This window comes from Rhinatrema bivittatum, chromosome 12, assembly GCF_901001135.1.
Source record: "Rhinatrema bivittatum chromosome 12, aRhiBiv1.1, whole genome shotgun sequence".
Classification (NCBI taxonomy): domain Eukaryota; kingdom Metazoa; phylum Chordata; class Amphibia; order Gymnophiona; family Rhinatrematidae; genus Rhinatrema; species Rhinatrema bivittatum.
Genome location: NC_042626.1, coordinates 41,310,467 through 41,333,215, shown reverse-complemented (window position 1 = coordinate 41,333,215; position 22,749 = coordinate 41,310,467). Strand labels below are relative to the sequence as shown.

The window sequence follows — 22,749 nt, the reverse complement described above, 5'->3', positions numbered from 1 at the left end:
TGAGTATAATTCCACTCTGAAGGATGCAGCATTCTCCAAGCATCCAATGTTTGTAGATGTTCATTCAAAAAATGAAATCTCTTTTCTTAGATTGCTTTTCTCATTCGGCTGCCAGTGTGATATATAAAATTCTTGATTATGAACACAGTTGAACCTCTACCCCCCAAAAAAAAGCAGAGTATGAGAATCATAGGGCCAGATTTTAAAACTTATGCGCGGGTGTAGATTTGTGAGCGCAACCCGGCGCCATCTTTAAAAATGGCGCGGGCCATCCAGTGCTCCTACCATGTGACAGGGGCTGGCCAATGGCACGGATACCCTGTCACATGGTAAGGGCAAAGGGCCATCGGCGCCATTGTTATTAGTGGCAGACAACGGCCCAAGAGCGGGAGATCGCTCCCGGGACCACCACTGGACCACCAGGAGATTTAAAATGTTTTTTTGGGGCAGGTCCAGAGGGTGGGGGAAGCTAAGGGAGCTGTTTTGAAGTGTTGGGGTGGGTTTTTTGTTTATCGGTTCAGGCGCAGCCGATAAAAAAAAAAACCGATCGGGCCGCACGAAAAAAAATGAACAATGTGAATCAGAACCGGAATCGGAACCGATTCCAGTTCCGATTCACATCTCTAGGAAGGAGTAGCAATCTGTTACCAGCGGAGTGCTTGGAGAGGGCACTCAGCTGTAGAGGAATGTAGATAGGTGGATCCTTGGGCCGATAGCAGATGACTGCGCCCCCAGGAGGATATCCTGAGAGGGACCACCGGCTAGGCTTGGGTATGGAGACAGACACAGATAATTCTTTTATTAGACAGGTTAGTAGAACCACCAGAGGTGGCAGTAGTGAGCTGATATGCCTGGCAGGGCTGAAGTCCCTCAGGTACTGGAACAGTGATCCCAGGGTTGCTGAGCTGTAGAGAAACTATAGATAGTGAGTAGACAGGGTATGCTGTGTTCATAGCCAGAACTGGATGACAAAACTCACATAAGTTCTTAAGGAAGCTCAGTAGCTGGAAAGGGTTAGGCCCTCGAGGAGCGAGTACCTGGTTCCAGGGAAAGCTCTGACAGAGCGATGGTAACTCACAAATGTCTGTATCTGCGATAGCTTCCAGGCAGTAGAGAATCTTCAGAGTGTTCAGGAACATGGGCCCTCGAGGAGTGAGTACCGGTTCCTATCTGCAATCTGAAATAAAGAAAAGAGAGCGAGGCCCCCGAGGAGCGGGTACCCCTGGTAAGTCTGAGGAGGGCAGAGTAGCTTGGGAGTAAAGCCGAAGCAATCCCCTTGCTAACTCGATTCGTTAGCGAATACTGAGACCTTTTATATTGGAAGTGGATTATGTCATCCCAGGGGGACGCACCCGAGGTTCGCGCCCTTGCTGGTACATCAATTGGAGCGCGCGCATGTGCGCGCCCTACTTCATCAGGCAACATGGCGGATCCGCAGCGTCGAGCCGATTAGGGGACGCCGGAGGGAGACGGCAAGAAGACACCGCAGCAGCCAACCGTCCATCAGACCCGGAGAGAGTCGCCACAGAGGAAAAGAGTGAGGGCATAGAGCAGTGACGGACACAACAGATTTTGGAGCGGCCTGGGAGGGAACTGGGGAAGGCAGTGTTGCTCATCATGCGCAAGGTGCACAATTGTGCACCCCCTTGTGCGCGCCGACCCCCGATTTTATAACATGCGCGCGCATGTTATAAAATTGGGCATACATGTGCGCGTGCTATCCAGCACGCGCACATGTACGCCGTGAGCATTCCTTTTAAAATCTACCCCTTTATCTATCTATTTATCTACTTTTTAAAATTTGTTTACAGATTATATCTTGCATCTCCATGCCTGTTAGCCCCATGTTTCTGTTAAGGGTAGAAGCTGCTACTCCGTCTCGGTTACCACCAAGCCTTCTGTTAAGGATAGTATTATTAAAAATCAAAACAAAGAAACTGTCAAACCCATAACAAAATTACTGCTAGTGCTAGCAGCATTTTTACAGAGTGAACAGCCTTCCTGATAATTCATAAAATGCTGCTGCTTGAAGGTGCTTTGCTTTTGGACTTGACCATGGAAGCAGCCCTGCGTTTTTTCCCTAATATCTGTGTATCAGTACCTGGACCATAAAATTCAGGGCCCAGCATTGGTTGTCGTCTGAATCCATTTCCCTTTTTGTTCCCCACATCAAGGGAAGGACCCTTGAATCTCTAGGGCTGAGGTCTGGGAAAAGAAAGAGTAGTAAGGGTGCCTTAACCTAATTTTAAGATGACCTTTTGTTTTGAGGTGGAAGTTGTTCCATCCTTCCTCAATTTTTGGTTTCCCTTTTTAAGACTTTTGTGTTTCAGCATTGCCTGAGTACTCATCCAGGCGCTCAGTATATGTCGTCTAGGGGAGTGGTGACTCTCAACCAGAGAGCATGGGGATCTATGTTCAGATCTGGAGGAGGAGAGGTTTTTCACCCATTTCTGGGAGAAGATGAGAGAAGGTGACTTTGTGGACTCATCTTCAGGTTCACTGTCATTTAATTATTATTTATTTATTTATGGATTTTTTTATATACCGCAGCACGTTCAGGACATCACCTCGGTTTACAATGAACTATAATGCAGCAACAGGCTTTACAATGAAACAGTTAAATACCAAACAATAAATAAAACAATATACATACAACTAGCTCATCTCAATGAGATTCAAGGAGGAGAAGGAGTAAAACAGGTACCCATCAGGTATCGAGAGAGGAGAGAAAGGACAAGAAAATAACTACAGGAGAGGTAGGAGAAACTGGAACTTTGTCTATGCAATATGATCAAATTGTTTCCTATCAACTGGGAGGGATTTTACCAACTGACCACATTGATTGGAAAGGAGGAAAACCTAAACATTAATTTAAATTAGAAATTATTCATTAATACAAATTAATTAAAAGAGAAAAGGTCAGAAATTTATTTAAAAATTAAAATTTTAACATCATATTTTGAAAGATAAAAAGCTGTAAAGAATATTTTCAATCAACTACAAAAGTTATCTGTAAAAGTTATGTTGGAAACCACACAGGGCTTCCAGCCTGATTATTGCTGCTGTGTACTTCTGAATGATCATAAGTGCTGTTTACTATGAACTTTAAATTGGGATTTGACTTGAAACAAGGCACAGGGCCTAGAAAATTATTCCTCCCTCCCAGAGGCAGATTGGCCTATCGGGGGATCGGGCATCCCCCGGTGGGCTGGTCGTGCTAGTCACGTGATCTGCCGAGCGCGGCCGTGACAGAGCCGTGCTCGGCAGACCACTTGGTATTTCCTGGGCCAGCCTGTGCGGCGAATCCCCGGGCCGGTCTTCATCGGGAATCCACCACTGCTCCCTCCACTCAGGGAATCATAGACAAGCAGATGAATTAACAACATGAGAAGCCTTAACTTTAAAAGACTGTGATTGAGGTGTGGGTCCTAGGTCCTTATCCAGGATTATCACTCCAGAAGTTACATAAAATATGAGTCAGTTGTAGCAACATTGACCAATTTAGAGAGGTTTAGTCTCTCAGAATGTAACTACAATTATAAAAATGCCCCATGACATCGCCTTCAAATTTGTATCCATAGGTTGACTCAGCATTAATAATCTCTATCATAAATCACTGACATACAATAAATATTCCTATGTGCTAGCATATAGTTTTATTGGTATAGTGTCTTTCATCAATCCTGGGTCCCAATGTTAAAACTATAAGCCTCCATTCTGTAAAATTAGGAGGTATGCAAAAAATTTGGCACAGAACTATCCACATACCTTTTCCCCCTCCAAGTTGGTACAAATGAAAAAACATGCATGAGACAAGTATCAACAGATATTTGGCTATTACCAAGGCTCAGGAATTTTGCATAAAGGCAACTTGCATGCTAAATAACGTTTTCTGAATGGAAGAGGTCAGAAAATTGTTGATGTTTGCACGTATATAGTTAGATAAATCAGCAGGGAAGCATGGGACCTTGCCTAAGATCATGGGGGGGGGGGGGGGGGGAGCAGTGACAAATTACGAGATGAAACCCTGGAGTCCTGACCAGCAAGCCTATACTATGATGGCAATATTCCTTCTTACTAAGGGACCTGCTCAAAAAGGATTTACTGAATGGAACAGACTCAAAGTGGACATCATATGGGACAATACTATTTTTATCCTGTTATATCTGTGGACTTGTATTCTTTCATTTCTTAGAGAAATTAGAACTATAAGTCTTTAGATGCAATGAAGTAAAGCCAAAATTATCTCATCCTGCCCTCATGATATCCCTAAGTGCTAAAACAGTGTACTGTTTACATTTCATGATAGGTTTCTTTAAATCTGTTTATATAGTTTGAAGTTGTATTCATATAGAAATGAGTAACTTGCAGACTGATAAAGCCTCTTGATTGTTGCCAACCTCAGGTTTAACCAACAATAGATATGCCGAATTTCAAATTATTCCTGGAGTTTAACTAAATTAATGTAGCATAATTAGACATTTTAGTTTAGCAGTTTGAAAGAAATCATAGATCATATCTATGCACATATATTTATATAATAGATTCACAGTTTCATGATAATAACCCAATTCCATCTCATGAGAGTTTGGCTCAGTTTTTGTTCCTTCTGACTCAGTTTTGATTGGTAGTTTACAGCAAAGAAAAGTAGTAGACTAGAACATGCCAAGCAGAAAGTATGAAGTAAATAAGATAGTACTATGTATGTACTACAATCCTAGGCAAATAAAGTGCAAACTATGACCGATTGTACTTTTTCTATATTTTTTAACATCAACAATCCGAGACATCTATGCTATGTATATATGGCAGTGAAGACCTTCATCAGACAAGAGGCAGCCATTGAACATGTAGAAACCTATGGTACATGGCAAATCTGTGAGTGTCGAATAACAAAGAAAGAAATGGGCCTTCCAAAATGAATTTAATACTATGACATATGTCCATGTAACAATAATGAGGAAACAAAATAAGGGAGGGAAATGATATAATTGTGCTCATTTATATATATGGTAAATGCTGTATCATGCCCAGAAACTATATCTATATTGGGTGAGGGAAATGGAAGAATCCAGAGCACAAGGCTTCATTGGTAAGAAAGAAATCTCATGACGGCATGTTGATGAGTGGATAGTGCCTAGCAACTACGTACTAGGATGCTGTGGAAGAAAGAATTGTTCGGAACAGGTGCTATTTTGGTCCATTTATGTTTTTTTTGTTGTACCTGTAGGCACTAGGCAAAATTTGGGAATCTTATTTCCTGCCACTGTGGACTTGTTAAATTTGATAGAAGACATTGCATTTTTGCATCCCTTCACTAAAAAAGGTTTAGCCCATGAAATAAAAAGTGAATTTCTTCAGGAAGAAATTTACTGCTGCTTTCATGACTTTACAGGGAGATTTTACAAGAAAATTATTTTTCTTAGGAATTAAGATCAAAACTTGATGTATTTTTTGTAGCTCAATCAGCTGCACCATGCATAAGACTGTAAAAAACTGTTTATATAATGAGGGCAATTTTCAAAGCTACTTACCTGGGCAAAATGGCCAGACTAAAAATTGCCCTCTTCAAATGTGACTAAAAGTATGTGTGGTCCCATAGCATGTGCACTTTTAACCACAAGAACAAGGGTCATTTCTTGTAGGCATTTTAGGTCTGAGGAGGAAAGCAGGGCACTTACAATTCTATTTCCAAATACATGTGTGCTGTTTTCTTTCCATTTCACTATCTGCACAATAGGAGATGCAATATACATGGAAACTTTTAAAGGTGAATTTTAAAAGCCCTACACTCACCAAAGCCTAGAGATATGAGCAGAACTCAGGCCGGTGCGTGCTGTGTGGATTTTAAAAGGCGCGCGAGTACACGTGTATCTCCAAGTAAACGCACAAAACGTTTTTCAAATAAAGGGGCGGGGAATGGATGTGGTTTGGGCAGAACATGGGCATTCCTGGATTTTTCAATGAAACCAGCAAGTAACTATTTAAGTGCATCCTGGGGTCCCCTACTGCGTAATTTTACTTCTGCTATAGATGGCATGTAAATCATGAAACAATAAAAACTAGGCTAATCAGCAGAGTTTTAAGAGTTAAGGCTAACAGGTTAAAAGGGAGGCTATTTAACAAGGGGGGTTAGGAAGTCCTATCCTTTACCTACATGAACTGGGAATGAACCGAGGAAACAGGTAATTGCGTCGGTGCGCATATCTTCTAAAAATTCCCCCATGTTCATGGAAGATGTGTCATTTGCATGCACATGTGTTCATCTATATAAAATTGTGCACACATGTACATGCATACAGCCTATTTTATACCATGTGTGCATATACGCGTGTATGTTATAAAACAGCCGAGTCCATTCGCATGAGCTGGCATATGCACGTACATATGCGCCTGCGCAACTGTTTAAAAGTTCCCATCTTAGTGTACATACTATATATTTGCCAACTTTCAAAGAAAACCAATGTGACGGTAACTTATAAACCGGTGTGCGGGCACACATTTATGCATGATCATCGGCCTGTGCTCAGGGGTGCAGCCATTTTATAACATGCGCAATACGTTATAAAATAGCCTCACTGCATGCACATGTGAACTCAGTTTTAAGTGGACATGCGTACGTGTGTGCAAATCCCGCTTCTACTGCGTAAGTGGGGACATTTTAAAAGGACGCGCGCCGAAGTCATTGATAGTTTTCAGAGTTAATTCCCAGTTTGCCCAGTTAAGGGACAGGACTTTCAACCCCCCCCCTCCCCCCACTAATTTAATAGCCTCCCTTCCTCCCTGTTAGCCCTGACCCTTCAAACCCTGCTGGTCTGACTAGATTTTTTTGTTTCATTAGTTACATGTCATCCATTGCAGAAGTAAAGTTACGCACAGTGGACTCCAGCACAAGCCAATGTGCATAACGATGAAAGTTCAAATTTCATGATGAAACCCCAGAATGCCCATGCCCACACCCCATACCCCCTTTTTGGAAACTTTTTATTTGTGCATACAGCGGGCATGTATGCGCATATCCCAGCAGCTTTTAAAATCCATTTGGCACACTCTGGCCCAGGATATTCATGCATCCCCTCATTGATGTACGCGTGTTTGTAGTTTCTGTTTGAAACTGTAAGTAAAGTACATGTTTTAAACTGCCTGATTAGTTTGCAGCTATGTGTACTGTTTGAAAATTGTCCCCAAAATTTGCTGGAAAAATCTATGTTAACTATGTTAACTTTGCTAAATTGACCTAAGATTTCATGAAATTCCATGTTGATAAAGCAGAAAAATATTTTGTTTGTTCTGTGTAATGCAGACATGTATGAACAGAACTTGGTATAAGAAAGTTTTATCATTGTAGAAGGTGCCTCATTCCACCTACATTTTTGTTTCAGTTGCCTCATTCACTTCTGAAAGAATAAAGCCTGGGTTGTCATAGGCTTTCTTGATTCTGGATTTAGCATCTCTTTCATTGTAGAGGCAAAAGGCACAATGTGGAGTCTCAACTTCCACAGTTTTGCTAAAGTTAGAGAAATCTACTCTGTACTTCCCTTCCTTGGTCTTGGAAACTATTGGAGCAAAGCGGTAGCCCCAGAGCACTTCCTCAGGAATGTAGGAAGTCCTAACTTGGCAGGTGGCACTAGTGGCTTCCACTGTGCCATCCAAAAACACCACCAGCTCAAAGTCCTGTTGGAGGATTGTTTCAGCTGTCATCTCAAAAAATGGACTATTTTTATCAATGATGTGATAGATAGTTAATGGAGAGACAAAGAACAGGTTTTCATTGCCAGCATCAACCACAAAGTTTATATTCACCTGGTCCAAGATAATGGTCTCACCTTCAGGTGTAACAGTGGTCTTTAAAAGTTTTCCATATATATGGCTTCCAATCAGCAAACTTTTCCTAAGGTTGGCAACCCGGATTAAGAGGCATAGCTTCCCTGCTCGTTTGCTGATCACAGCTTTCTTGCTGAATGTGATGGTCTTACCCCGTTTCTTGGGTCGGGAAATCTTAGCCAAGATGGCGCCACACATGAAAGAATTAATGATGACTCCTAGAATTGACTGACAGACCAGCAAAAAGATGGCAGTGCCACATTCTTCAGTCACACACCTGAACCCATAGCCAATAGTGACCTGGGTCTCCAAGGAGAACAGAAAAGAAGATGTCAATCCATTGATGTTTTCCACACATGGTGTATGATTTATGGAAGGGTTGAATTCTGGAAGATCGTTATGTAGATAGGCCACTGCATACCAAAGTAGACCAAAGAGAAACCAGCTCCCTAGAAAAGCAGAGATGAAAATTGTCATCTTGTATCTCCACTTGAGATCAAGGATGGTAGTCCATATGTCTGCCAAAAAAGCAATTCTTGACTGCTCCTCCACATTACCAAACTCAATGTTGCACCTTCCATTTTTGGAAACTAGTCTTGCTCTGCGCCGCTGTTGTCCTTTTACACAGCAACCAAGGTATTTTCGAAGGGCTGCAAACATCTTGATGAATAGCACTTCAGCCTAGAAAACTGACAAAAGTAATTTAAAAATTCAGTAATTGTAGCACCAGGTAAAGAGGCTGCAGGGCAAAACTGACATTTATTTATTTATTTATTTATTTAAATGCTTTTAAAATATACCGACATTCATAGGACATATCATGCCGGTTCACAATCAACATTGTAAAGGAGGAAGAGGAAATTACAAATAACATGTAGTTGATACATCTTAACTCAGACATAACCCAGCAAATAACAATCTGAATTTAGGTTAGTTAATAGTTATACAGTGTTAATTGATAGTCTAATTTAATTTTAGCTCCAATTCTTTCTCTTTTTCTTTTATCTTAAATAGTAAGTTCAGTTCTAGTAAAAAGGAATAAAGCATATAATATATGGTGAATTTTGGCACTAATAGCTGCCCTATGGTATATACTGCCCAGCAGTGCTGCATAAATCCTTGTCGCATCAAGCATGTTGGCTCTGCTTGTGTGTCTAGGGATACCTCAACTGGACCTTTCTCCACAGTGGACTGCTTACAGAAACTGCAATGTTCCCATTTTTTGGAATTAAGCGTAGTGGCTAATTTTATATAGGAAACTAAACAAAGCAAACCATTAACTTGTAACTATTGAAGCTAAACCCTTGTTTTCTATATGGACAGTATTCCCAGAAGTATATAGTATATAAATCCTATTTATAGATGACCACTAACCTTGCTGTTACTCAGATTTTTGAACTTATTTCAACAGTTTTCTAGTAGGGAGAATAACTTGTTGCTTTCCTGGGATTTCCAGCAGCTGATTAAAAAGTGCTAAGAGTAAGTAGCTGTTACTAATTGAGTAATCAGATATGCCAGGTGTGGATGATTGTGTTACACTTTCACCTCAGAGGTGTGATGGGCAAGAGGCCAGACCCAGTGCTCTTTCAGCTCGACTAGATGCCTGACCGTCGCACTGCGTGGGATTTTCTCCTGAAATTTGGTGAAAAGCATGAGAAAGTATAACTAACTAGTCATTTCACTCCTCAGTACTTTCTGAGGAACATTCCTTAGCCTACTGTTAATTATTGCTATTGACACCTTTTGATTGACTGTAGGCTGGAGTGAGAGCTTGACTACATGAACTTCATAGTAAACAGTGGTCTAGACTGGGCCCATGGAAGTGTTGATTCTGTAGAGAGATAATGCCCTCCTCAGATTGATAAAGTCAACATTAAAAGTGCCATTTAACCACTTCCTCTTAGTCCTGTCCTCATGTAGCCCTTGCACAACTGAGTCTGTAGCTCCATAATATTCTAGAGGACCCATATTGATGAATAGTAATAAGCAGTCCTGTTGAAGGTGCACTTGGATTTATTTAACCCATACTATGGACATTTGTGTGCCATAAGCCCAGTTTATGAAACCCCTTATTTGCAGAGGATCCTGTAAACTAGGTAAGGAGACCCTGTGTGTGTTTAGTGACCTCTTGTGTTGGAACTATAGCGAGAGAATGGGCACTTCCAGAGAATAAGGCAAAAAGTGAATATCTCATCAGGCTAGCTCCTGAACCAGCATGGAAAATTCCAGCAACTCACCATATTCCTTCACTGGGCTCCCTTTTTGCCTGCCAATGCATTGCTACCAGCAAAATCTCCTCTTTCCAGGAGCCCCTTCTAGTGTTAGCATCTGAAGACTTTGAATAATTATCTTTGTCACATTAGGTACTGAGAAAGAGAGATTCAGAACCTTGTAGCTGGAATGCCTTAAAATTTCTGAGACTCCCAAGTATTCTGGAAAAAACCCCATTAACTCATATAGGCAGGGACTCAGCAAAATGCTGTGTCAACCCCTGAAATAGATTTACCCTGAGAGTATGATTTTGTAAAGTATTAATCTGATGTGTTTATCACTGTGTCAAAAAATGGAGTACTTAATGCATTTACTGTGATGTTTCCCTGTGAAGTAACCCTTGCGAATATGTTTTCTCATCTGTAAATAAAAGTTAGACCAGTTGGAACCTCAGGAAGATGCAGCTTGAAATTATTCCAGACCTGCCCCACGGTGTTGAACGCCTTCCCTGGAAAGGACCCTTCCTCAATAAATGTTTAAATCTCCAGTTGACCATGGACTAATTAAAATCCTTAATCCAGTCAGGAAGTACCCCTGAGGAACTGGTTACACTCAGACGTAAGGTAATGTGTTGAATGCTTCCGACATAGCATTCAACACATTACCTTGCGTACCCAGTGGTCTTGAAATAAAAGAATCAAATTTTCTCCAAACCTATATGGTGACTAGATATCTATACATATGATAGGAGCTTCACACCTTTATGCAACATCTGACGAAGAGTGTTGTGGTGATAAAAGCTTATAGATTACAACAACTTTTTGTTGGTCCTTTTCAACAGTATTAAAGCCTACAAAGATACCAGTGCAGCTTCTAGAACTTTGCACTTTAATCTAATTGACTTTTCATCATAACAAGGAGCTTTCATTTTAATAGCCTTTTTGCTACACTGGAATATATGAGTGATTTATTATATCTGAAAATTCCTTATTAAAAGGTTTCACTGTTTCTCTCTCATACATAGATTCACAGCTGCTTCATTCGCTGGTGGTTTAACGAAAAGTCTTGATTTTCATGCACTTGGGTAGATGCGCATGTGTTTCAGCATGAAACCTAACCCCAACTCCCTCTCCCCACATTCAAATTCTCTGTCCTTCCCCCACCACCATATATCTCCCCGAGCACGCCCAGAATCCACTACAGCGAAAGCCTCCACCATTTCTGTCAGTAGGCCCCTTTCACGTTAAAATTCAGCCACCTCATGCTCATTGGATTTTCTCTGGTCCCTTCATGCAGGTCGCTCAGCCTACCTGGAGACCCAATTCAATCATATGAAAAATGTCTAACAGGTGCCATGTATGAATTTATGCTTTGAAAGGAAGGCCTGTTTTTTTCCTATTCTGGAAGCCGCTTTTTAAAGGGTCATTTGATTTAAATGTTTATCATTTACCTCTCTTGTCTGCTTAATTTTCTAGCAGAGTCAGTGGATCAGGTTAAACTTTAAGTGGTTATTACCTGGGGATGGAAGGTCATTTTTCAGAGCTTGAATTCTGAAGTGTACTGTTTGCTACTCTTCATGTTGGAACATAGCTTGGATAAAAAAAAATTAAAAATATATTCTCAAACAAACAGACCATTGCTGATCATTAACTTCCTTTTTCCTTCTAGAAATCCCTGGGTAAAATCTCTCTTCTTTCCATGACTGATGGCATTGAAGCAGATTATCTAAGGGGTGAGCTGCACTTCCTGTGTATAATGAAGCCACTTCAATATGTTAAATCAGAGAGCACTGCTACATGCCCAGCCCCCTCCTCTCTTCCCCCCCCCCCCTAATTCCAATGCCTCTGCTCATAATCTTCTCTGTGCTTATATTACACATATAACTTTCCATGAAATAGATGAACAGATTTTGACCTGCTGATCCCGGAAATGGAATGCTACCAGGCCACATTTGAACAGTGATTATTGCAATATGATTTAAGCCCTTGAAAAAGGATCATTAATCCGAAACATGATTCCATGTCGGGCAGAGTTGCTTCATAGTAGAAGGCTTCTATCATCAAGGCATACATGACTACAGAACAGTTTTAAGTTAAGTGATTTCGTGAAGTGAAGAATTTGTCCATGTTTGCATGAAGTGATAATTTTGCACATAGCGCATAAAATATATGTACACAGTACAGTCTATTTCACAAGAAAGGGGCAGTGGTTTAATCTCAAAAAATCTTTTAAAAAAATGAGCATTCAGTGACCAATGATTAAATATAAGGCTGAGTTTTAAAGTTATTCTTGAAAACTATAGATGAAGCCTATTATGAAGATCATTTAGAGCTAACATAGGTTCGTTGATAATAAAATACAAGAACGCTGGACTTATTGGTACCTTCAACATATCAGGTATATTAGGTAGAGATGTGAATCGTGTGATCGATCGTCTTAACGATCGATTTTGGCTGGGGGGGGGGAGGGAATCGGATCGTCGCGGTTTTGTTTTTTTAAATATCGTGTAAATCGTAAATCAGGGGAGGGCGGGAAAACCGGCACACTAAAACAACCCTAAAACTCACCCCGACCCTTTAAAATAAATCCCCCACCCTCCCGAACCCCCCCAAAATGTCTTAAATTACCTGGGGTCCAGTGGGGGGGTCCCGGTGTGATCTTCCACTCTCGGGCCACGGGTGTGTTGATAGAAATGGCGCCGGCGCCATTTTGGTTCCTGTCCCCCGACGTCACGAGCATAGGAGATCGCTCCCGGACCCCCGCTGGACCCCCAGGGACTTTTGGCCAGCTTGGGGGGGGCCTCCTGACCCCCACAAGACTTGCCAAAAGTCCAGTGGAGGTCCGGGAATGACCTCCTGCACTCGAATCGTGTTGCCATTTTGCAATACTCTATAATAGGGGCTGATGAGTAAAGATGGCCGGCGCCATCTTTAAAGATGTCACATGGTAAGGGCAAAGGGGCATCGGCGCCATTTTTTTTTAGAACAGCTGATGCCTGGGAACGGGAAATCTCTCTCCGAGGCCCCCCTGGACCACCAGGTAATTTTAAAAGGTTTTGGGGGGGTCGGGAGGGTGGGCTCGATTTAAAGGGTCGGGTGGGTTTTTCTTTTTAGCGGCGCGGGCCTCCCTAAAAAAAAAGGGTCGGGAGGGTGGGGGAGGCTAAGGGGGGGGTCGATTTAAAGGGTCGGGTGTTTTTGTTTTTTTTAATAGGGCCATCGGCGCCATTTTAATTAGTGGCAGCCAAAATGGTGCCAATGGCCCGAGAGCGGGAGATCGCGCCAGGACCCCCCCCCCCCCCCCCCCCACTGGACCACCAGGTAATTTAACATTTTGGGGGGGTTCGGGAGGGTGGGGGGAGGGTAAGGAATTGGTTTTAAAGGGTCGGGGTGGGTTTAGGGGTTGTTTTGGTGTGCCGGTTTTCCCGCCCTCCCCCAAATAATTCCCGTGCCCTATTTAATGATACAATACAAATGCCCCTGACGATAAATCGGGGGCATTTGTATTGTATCGTGCACTCTAACGATTTAGGACGATTTAGGACGATTTTAAAATTATCTGATGATAATTTTAATCGTTCAAAAACGATTCACATCCCTAGCAGAGAGTGCAGCATAACAGGTGGTATTGTGAAGCCTGTTTGTGTCAGAGAAGTAGTGCAGAGCAGACTTACACTCACTGCAGCAGTTTCTCTGTTCTTCACACAAAAGCTTGGTACTGGCACAGTCAGTGGGCATTACAATACCAATGCAAAATTTTAAATCACCGTTGTAATCTTCACATCCCAGTGACATAAAACCATTCATGACAGGGGTAGGTAAATGCAGAGCAGATAAAGTGAATGTAAATTTATCCAAAATTGAACAGGTTGGCACTGGCATTGGCTAAGGCTCTAAAAGAGGTTACCAGTTACCAGCAACAGTGCCATGAACTCTTGATGGCATCTCAAGCAGCAAACTGGCACCAAAAGTGGCATTAGTATCATAAGTCAACATGAAGGGGAAACAAAGCAGAAAAGGTGGTAATAAAAACTTCCAAGGTAGGCACTGATAAAGGGGTCAAGTGGCACAAAGAGTGACTTCAAGGTGTAAGATCTGGTTATTATCACACTTAGCATATCACAAAAGATGATCAAGAGAAACCATTTTGATGTACACATGTGATAAAACTTAGAGAAGTGTCAAAGGTTTCATGCAAAACAGAAAATCAGGAAATGGAACAGGCTGAGGGCAGTTCAATGATTTGGGAAATGGTTTCTAAATAAAGCAGCCCTCACTGCTTTCCTGGAAAACCACCCTACAATCATTAGAGAAACCTTTGTGATGTACTAATTGTGATAATAACCTTTACATTTGGCAAACCCATTCTACAAGAAAATCTAAATTCCACTCTGCATCTCAGGGGGTCTTTGTGCCACTCAGCCTTGCTTCCATGCCCAGACCTTATACCTTTTGCCACTGTGCCTTGCTGTCTTACCCCAGAGTTAACACCTTGCCAGTCTGGGGGCACATTTCATGCTGCTTTGAAGCCTTCCAGTCACCCTTTTGCTGCTTGATCCCTTGCAGGTTTTTAAGCCACCTTTTCTGCTTGGTTCCCTTTCATGCTGCCTTAGGATGTGCTAATGTCACTTTAGGTGCCAGTATGCCACATGGGATGCCATCAAGAGTTTATGGCACTGTTGCTGGTGCCCTCTTTTGGACCTTTGTTCTTCCCACTTTTTCTGTGGCTTTGCTCCTCTTGCAGTGACTTGGTGAAAGCCTGCCAATGCTGGTACTCCTTTGCTCCCTTACGGTTATTCATACCACTTTTGGTGCCACTTTCCAGTCTCCTCAGTATAAGTACCTTGGAATTCTTTCCCTCTTCAAATTGGTTTCTTCTCACAAGTTTAAGACAATTGATTAGAAAACCCTTATTCTGAAGCCCAATATAGGTTGAAAATTGCCTATAATGCTATCCCCATTGACTTTAATGGCAAACGAAAAAGAATCAAACTAAAAATCATTTTTTTAAATTTGAAATTAAAGAAACAAACTAGGGTCCATACAAAATTATTTTAAAATGAAACACATTTTTTCCTTCTGCACGTGCCTACTACTTGGTCCTGGCACATCTGACTCATCACTAGGATAGTCCCCTGCAACAATGAAAATAGAACATACTTTATACATGTAATGTGGGTATTTTCCACACTCAGCTGGTTTCTTTAAGTCTACGAGAACTGCTCCATGATCCCTCATAAAGTACCACCTACTACACCACTAACTGTATAGAAAGTATCATTGTGGTACAGATATATCCTGGAAATACTTGCCAAGCACCAGCATGCTATGCCAGAGAGAGAAGACACAGTAAATGGTGTGACTCTTGAAAAGGGCTGCTTACTGGCTCTAGGTGTAGAGCATTGAAGAATAAAATAGCAGCCTACTTTATTCTCCTGGCTGGGTTGAGGCCCAGGGTTGAAATGGTACCTGTTTCAAAGATTGGTCCAGTGTTGTGGGTCTGGAGGTGATAGGAAAGTAGGTTCCAGTTTTTTCTATGCATATACATAGACTGCAACTACTTGATGCAGAAAAAGTTCACAGTTACACTTTCATTTCAAAACCATCAATGTCTTAATCTGTTATTCTCCTATACCATAGGTATATAAAGTGTTCTATTGGAGAGTTTGACAAATGAGCTAGAAGAGTCTCAGTGCTTACAAGTTCATTAGAGCTAATACAATACTCAGCTTTTCAACCTATCTAGAAACCCCAGGAAGTCAGGGATCAGGAGGCTTAGGGTGCTTATTGGCCTTCCCAGTGTGTCCAAGTGCCCACGTATTGCCAGGGCACACTGGTGTCACTTCAGACCTGATCAGAAAAGTCACCACTGCCTGACGCTCAGATCCAGGCCAGCACCTCATAGCAACAAGAGACACCAACAGTGGCTCTTAAACTCCTTTCTGAGAACATGTGTACTCATGCATGTCTCTTCATCCTAGCTACAGCTTGAGTCCTAGAGTGTGATCTGATAATGGGCAGCATGCAGGGCACAGATAGCTGGGACTGCTTTATGTAGCACACACAATACACACAATACCGTCCCCATCTTTCCCTTCTTTGAGATCTTCAAGCCTCTGTCTTATCCCCAGGCTGAACAAAATGGGGAGCGCATGCACTGAGCACTGGATGTGACTACTTTGAGTGGTGGGAGCAGCAGCAGAGAAGGAAAACTGACAGCCACATGCAGCAGGTAACAAATCAAGCTGGTTGCCCACACCACACCTACCTTCTCCTGGGAGAACTGGTGCATCATGATGGATTCATGAGTGTTCACCTCCTCTCTCCCTATATTTTAAAATTTGGAAGAGAGACTAGTGGGGCTTTCAAGGTCTTCCTAGCTCTTCTTTTGGCCATATGCATTCTCTCCCTGTCCCACTCTTCACTGCCTGCTCAAGGAGATTGGTGTGCTACTCAATAGTTTTGTTGATATAGGTGTGTCCTAGGCATGAAAAGGTTGGAAACACTGGTCTAAGTTTATTTTTACAACTGTGTGCTGCTTGTAATTTAGTTTTGTTAAATCTTAGGATCTATAGCCAGTCCTACTTGGCTTTGTTGCACAGACCCTCTAGAATTTGGAGGAGCTAAGACTTAAGCGGAATTCTTATAGCTTAAGAGGAATTTGGGCAGAATAACCAAATTAACCTAAGGGAAGAACTAACCTCAAGAAGAGAAGCAAATAGTAGGCAGGTGGAAGGGGCTGCTCTGGACCATGGACCAGAGTTTTCCTGGCTCCATCTTAGCAACCAGCTTACAGCCAGAAAGCGGTGCATCTCCTGTAGCTGCTCTTAGCATCAATTTCCACACATAGCTGCTCACCATTCCATCTATTGACTTGGTCTCCTCATCTACCAGGATGAGAGCTAGCATCACACAGTTCCCCGCACAACTCTGGGTGCAAGCCCTGCTTCATACACAAGGGCCATATCTCTCCATGTGAAAATCTTTCTCAAGCAGACTCTTGGCTCCACCTTCTCAATGAAAGGAAAAGTGTATTAAGTACAATCAATGCTGTCTGCAAGGCTGAGTGTGGGTCTAAATATAAGAAAACAAGGCTGTTTCAATGTCATGATGAAGTCCTCTGAAGATTGTGGGGGTCCAATTCATATACCCACTGTAACTGGTACATATCATGGAAAAATTCAGAGATGGAGTGGAGGGAAGAGGAGAGTAAGACAGAGCTAAAATATGTCATTTAATAATAAACTGGCTGCATATCACTGGGAAAGGTCAAAGGGGCTCAGAAAAATGGAATAAAGAGTAAAATTCTCTTGCCAAGGCTCAAAATAAGTCTCTTTATGATTTGTGGCTCAAGTGAGTATGAGAGAAGTATAAGGGTGAGAAAGAGGAGAGAGTATGTGTGTGTGAGAGATAGAGAGCATGACTAAGTGAGAGTGAGAGGCATGTGAGTGCGGGAGGGCGCACATGTGAGAAAGGGAGGGAAAGAAATGTGTGATAGGGAGAGAGCATGTTTAAGAGTGAGAAAAATATGTGAGAAAAGGAGAGGTGTGTAAGGGAGAGACATGTGAGGGAGGGATGGAGGAAGGAAGGGAAAGTGTGTGTGTGTGCGTGTGTGTGTATGTGTGTGAGAGGTGTATGAAGAGTGTGTGTAAATGAGAGAGATGGAGAGAGCACAAGTGAGTGAGAAAGAAGGGGAGAGTGAGCTTTAAAGGGGGCCAAAGAGTCTAGGGAGTCTGCCCTGCTCAGGGAGTTATAAGGAGGACTCCCCCCATAGGACCCCTTTTACAAATGGTGGCCAATAACGTGACCCCACGTATGTGTGTATGCTTGTGTATGTGAGATTGAGGGAGCCTATGTGTGTGTGTATGAGACAGCCTGCATGTATGTATGAGACAGTGGCGTATCCAGAATGGATTTTTTGGGTGGGCACAAGGTTAACATGGGTGGGCTGTAGGCATGCAGGTCTGAGACCTTCTAGTTGTATTCTTATTGATATATAATGCCGTATACTGCACCCTACAATGGCTTTCTAAGTAGTTTGTAATAACCATTATGCATCAAGCACGAAACATAAAATTTTACCTCAAGTATTTCAAGTACTTACCAGCATTAAAAACTCCTTATTAATCTGTATGAATTTTTTTATATTTATTGAAGTTTATAAATGCACAAGTATATCATGTAAAAAGCAAAGAAAGCAATCAGATCCAATCAATCATGTAATAAAACTAAAATTAATGTATTCTTTCATAAATCCTCTTTGCAAAAGGCCAGAAATCGTCATAACTACAAAAAAATATCATTAATCATCAGAACAGGTGCAGAGCAGAGCTAGGACAATTCACATTACAACTAACATGAAAAAAATATTCCAATTCTGGTGTCACCTCAGCAAAAAATATCCCTCCACTGCTATTTTGTGAAGTAACACAAACTCCTGCAAAGACAGACATCTAGAACCTTGCCATATCATACAGTCACAGCATTGACTCTCATGACTCAAATAACAGCAACCTTATGAAGAAGCAGCAATGCAAATACTACACTGGGCCCTAGAACATTAATACATCATATACTGGAATAACAAAACAAGCTGGACTACTACAGAGAAACTACACGCTAGCAGAAATGCTGCACTTAAGTCACACACACAAGCAAAACAGAGACCAACCTTTACCTAATATAGAAATAAGAGACTACAAATTTGAAACAGAAACATGCAGATAAAACCAAAATAGAAAGCCTAAGAAACTAGACTCTGAACAGTGGAATACTGAAGAAAGAGCAAAATACAAAAATATAAGAAATGCATATTCCCAAAGATGGCATATTCAAATTGCTAAAATCTCATAATAATTGTTTTTACTTTTGTTACGCCACTGTCTGATCTTTGTATTTTTCTAATCAGTTGGTCCTGGCCTCTTTTCCCATTTTTCCTTTGTTGCTCTCCTAATTCCTTTTCAGTGTCTCTTTTCTCCTACCGTCTTCTTTCCTTCCTCCATCACACACACATGCACTCTCTCTCACAGACTCCCTCACACACAGAAGCTCTCACTCTCCCCACAGGCTCTCATTCTTATGCACACACAGACCCACACCCAGACTCCCATTCTCATCCACAAATTCAGCCTCCCATTCTCACCCACACACACATTCAAGCTCCCATTCTCACCCCCACACAAACACATTCAAGCTCCCATTCTCACCCACACATACACACATTCAAGCTTCCATTCTCACCCACACATACGCACATTCAAGCTCCCATTCTAACCAACATGTACACATATTCAAGCTAGCCACAAAAGGTATTGCTTGTACACATCCACAAGTGCTCTTCACCAACCAACAAAATAATTGTATAAGCCGAGACCGCATCAGCAAGCCTTCGACGATGTGCTTAGAGTCAAGCTAAGCCAGCCGGACCGCAAATGATAGAGATGACCGGACGGCTTAGCTTGACTCTAAGCACGTCATCGAAGGCTTGCTGATGCGGTCTCCACTTATACAATTATTTTGTTGATTGGTGAAGAGCACTTGTGGATGTGTACAAGCGATACCTTTTGTGACTGTGCTGTTTTGGTTCGCACCGAAGCTCTTTGTTTGTTAGATCACATATTCAAGCTCCCATTTTCACCCCCACACATACATTCAAGCTTCTAGTTTCACACCCCCCCCCCCCCCCCACACCCCACACACACACACACAGGGCCTTTTCATTAGGTACAAGCTGCACAACCAAAGTCCTACTTCTGCCATTGCAGGGATAGGATCCCATGGTGGCCTTGCAGCTCCAGCCTTCTTTGCCGTCATGGGGATGGGATCGCACGATGGCCTTGCAGCTCTGGCCCTCCTCTTTATCATGGGGATGGGATCCCACAGCAGCCTTGCAGCTCCGGCCTTCGTCATTGCAGGGATGGGAACCCTAGGTGGCCTTGCAGATCTGGCCTTCCTCTTCACTGTCATGGGGATGGGATCCCGCAACAGCATCACTCCAACAGGGATTTTCTGGTTAGGTGGGCCTAGGACCAAATTGGGTGGCCCCTGCCTACGCAGGCCCACCTGTAGCTATGCCACTGCTATGAACTATGAGTACTATGTGGCCTAAAACATCTGCTAGGCAAGTCTGACTTCTGGACAATTGTGTAGGCTTGTAATTGTCCCTTGTTGATTACTACAATTCCATCTACTTAGGTCTCCCTGCAAAGACGCTAAAACTGCTGCAATTACTCTTGAATGCCGCAGCTCGCTTAATTTTTGTTAACAAGCGCAAGGACCATATTACACCAGTTTTAATTGATCTTCACTGGTTACCAATTATCCAATGAATACAGATAAGACTGGCATACAGCTTTCAGATTGATTTCTTCCTTAGCTTCTCCTTGGTGCAGTGCACTGCTACATGTGTATTGCCCTTCTCGTCAGCTGAGGTCTTCCCAGAGAGTTCTCCTGGATATTCCATCACTACAACATGCTCGGCTCAATACAACAAGGGACTCTTCAGTTGCAGCCCCTATTTTCTGGAACTCTTTGCCTGAGGCACTTCGCCTGTCAGTTTAAAAACATGTAAGGCTTTGTTAAAGACACTTTTGTTTAAGCAGATCTATTATTAATCTTGCCTGTCAATTCAATGTTTAAGAGCAGAGAAACACGTAAGATCTGATACAGAGATTTATGTATCATTGTTTTGCGAGTCTCCACTTTTATGCTTGTTCTTTTGTACATCGCTTAGATTTACATTAAGCGATTTACAAATTTTAATAAAGATTAAAGAGAGAAAAATATGGAATGGAGTAGTGGGCTTGGGAGGAAAGATACGTTCAGTCAAGTAAGGTTCAATGAAGATGTCTTGAGAAGTGTGATAACAGCTAGGGGTGTGCATTCGTTTTGAACTTAAATATAAAACGCAACTTTTTTTTTTTTTTTACTTAAAAAAGTGATGAGGCGAAAACGATCGGATTTCCAACTTATTCAACATAGCTATGTTGAATACGTTGGAAATTGCGATTGTTGATCCTAAATAAACATTTAAACCCCTCACCCTCCTTAATCCCCCCCCCCCCCAAGACTTACCAAAACTCCCTGGTGGTCCAGCAGGGAGTCAGGACGCCATTTCTGAACTCCTTTGCGAGGAGCACGTGACGTCGGCGTCACGTCGGAGTGATGCGGCGTCACGTGATTCCCCGCGCGTTCGCTCCGGGACCCTCATTGCACCCAAAAGGAACTTTTGGCCAGCTTGGGGGGGCCTCCTGACCCCTAGCTGTTATCACACTTCTCAAGACATCTTCATTGAACCTTACTTGACTGAACTTATCTTTCCTCCCAAGCCCACTACTCCAGGTCAGGAGGCCCCCCCAAGCTGGCCAAAAGTTCCTTTTGGGTGCAACGAGGGTCCCGGAGCGAACGTGCGGGGAATCACGTGACGCCGCGTCACTCTGACGTAACGCCGATGTCACGTGCTCCTCGCAAAGGAGTTCAGAAATGGCGTCCTGACTCCCTGCTGGACCACCAGGGAGTTTTGGTAAGTCTTGGGGGGCGGGGGGATTAAGGAGGGTGAGGGGTTTAAATTTTTATTTGCACGTATGGACATAGACTCAACTTATGGAATTCTCCATATGTCCATATTGACCGAAATTGACCCCCCCTTTCGACTTATGGACTTATGAACATAAACTTTTGGTCTGCACATCCCTAATAACAGCTTGTTTGAAGGCAGCAATGGAAAATGCAGTGAAAAGTGTTAGATTTAGGATATGAGAGATGGAAGGGATGACTGAAGGGGAGAGAGCTGAAGAGCTGAATGGATATGGGATCAGTGGAAGCACGATTGAGTTTGGAGCAAGAGAGAAAATGAACAGTTTCCTACTCTGTGATTTTAGCACAGAAAGAAAGAGTAGCAAAGAGTAAAAAGAGAAGAGAAGAATGAAGTGGAAGAGCTGGAGATGGAGGGGTCTTGTCCAGAACTCAAGATGAATCTTGTAAATGTTTTCATGAAAGAAATCAGTCACTGGGAACACAATAAAGGAAAGGGGGGGGGGGGGTTAGGAGGAAGTGATACAGGGAGATTCACTCGAAAGAGGCCCCGAATATTCTGTAATAACTCTCACTAGGATGAGGCAATCTGTACAAAACAACATACATGTGCTCCTCAGTATATGGAGCTTCAAACAAGCCACATCGCAGCGATGAGATAAGAGCCGGACAAACATCACGACGTTTAACCTCCATTTGCGAGATGGAGCTATGTGTCACACATCGGCAAAGAGCATAGCAGAAATTGAGTCCTTTTTTAGCAACAGGGTAATTTCAAAGGGGCTTTGGCCACACCGGTCACTGGATTTGACACCACCAGACTTCTTCCTTTGGGGTATGCTCAAAGGAAAAGTCTATTGGAAGAAGCCTAGCACTGTGGAAGATTTGAAGGAAAACATTCAATGTGAAATTGCTGCTATTCCCCCCAATATGCTCGCAGACACGTTCAGGAACATGGAGCACCACATCGAAATGTGAATGGCGGAAAACAGCGATCAGATTACACATACATCAAGGTATGTAGCATATTATTTTGGTTCAGATTGCTTCATCCCAACAGAAGTTACAACAGAATATTTGGGGCCTCTTTCGAGTGAATCTCCCTGAAGTTTAAAGAGAGAATGGAATATGTCAAAAGACAATGAGGGTCACATGGACATAGTATGCTTGCTTACCAAGTGTAATA

General features: G+C 42.5%; 1 protein-coding gene across 3 annotated transcripts in view; it reads right to left on the bottom strand.

Moving 5' to 3' along the window:
- Positions 1-6,796: 6,796 nt before the first annotated feature.
- The window catches only part of KCNJ1 (potassium voltage-gated channel subfamily J member 1), a 57,053-nt gene continuing 41,100 nt past the window's right edge, over positions 6,797-22,749 (bottom strand). For 2 of the 3 annotated variants that reach the window (XM_029574179.1, XM_029574180.1), the window contains exon 2: positions 6,797-8,513. In XM_029574179.1, the coding sequence (XP_029430039.1) occupies positions 7,366-8,484 (1,119 nt within the window). In that variant the 5' untranslated portion in view covers positions 8,485-8,513 and the 3' untranslated portion in view covers positions 6,797-7,365. The remainder of the gene's footprint in view (positions 8,514-22,749) is intronic. The other variant, XM_029574181.1, reaches the window with a different exon arrangement.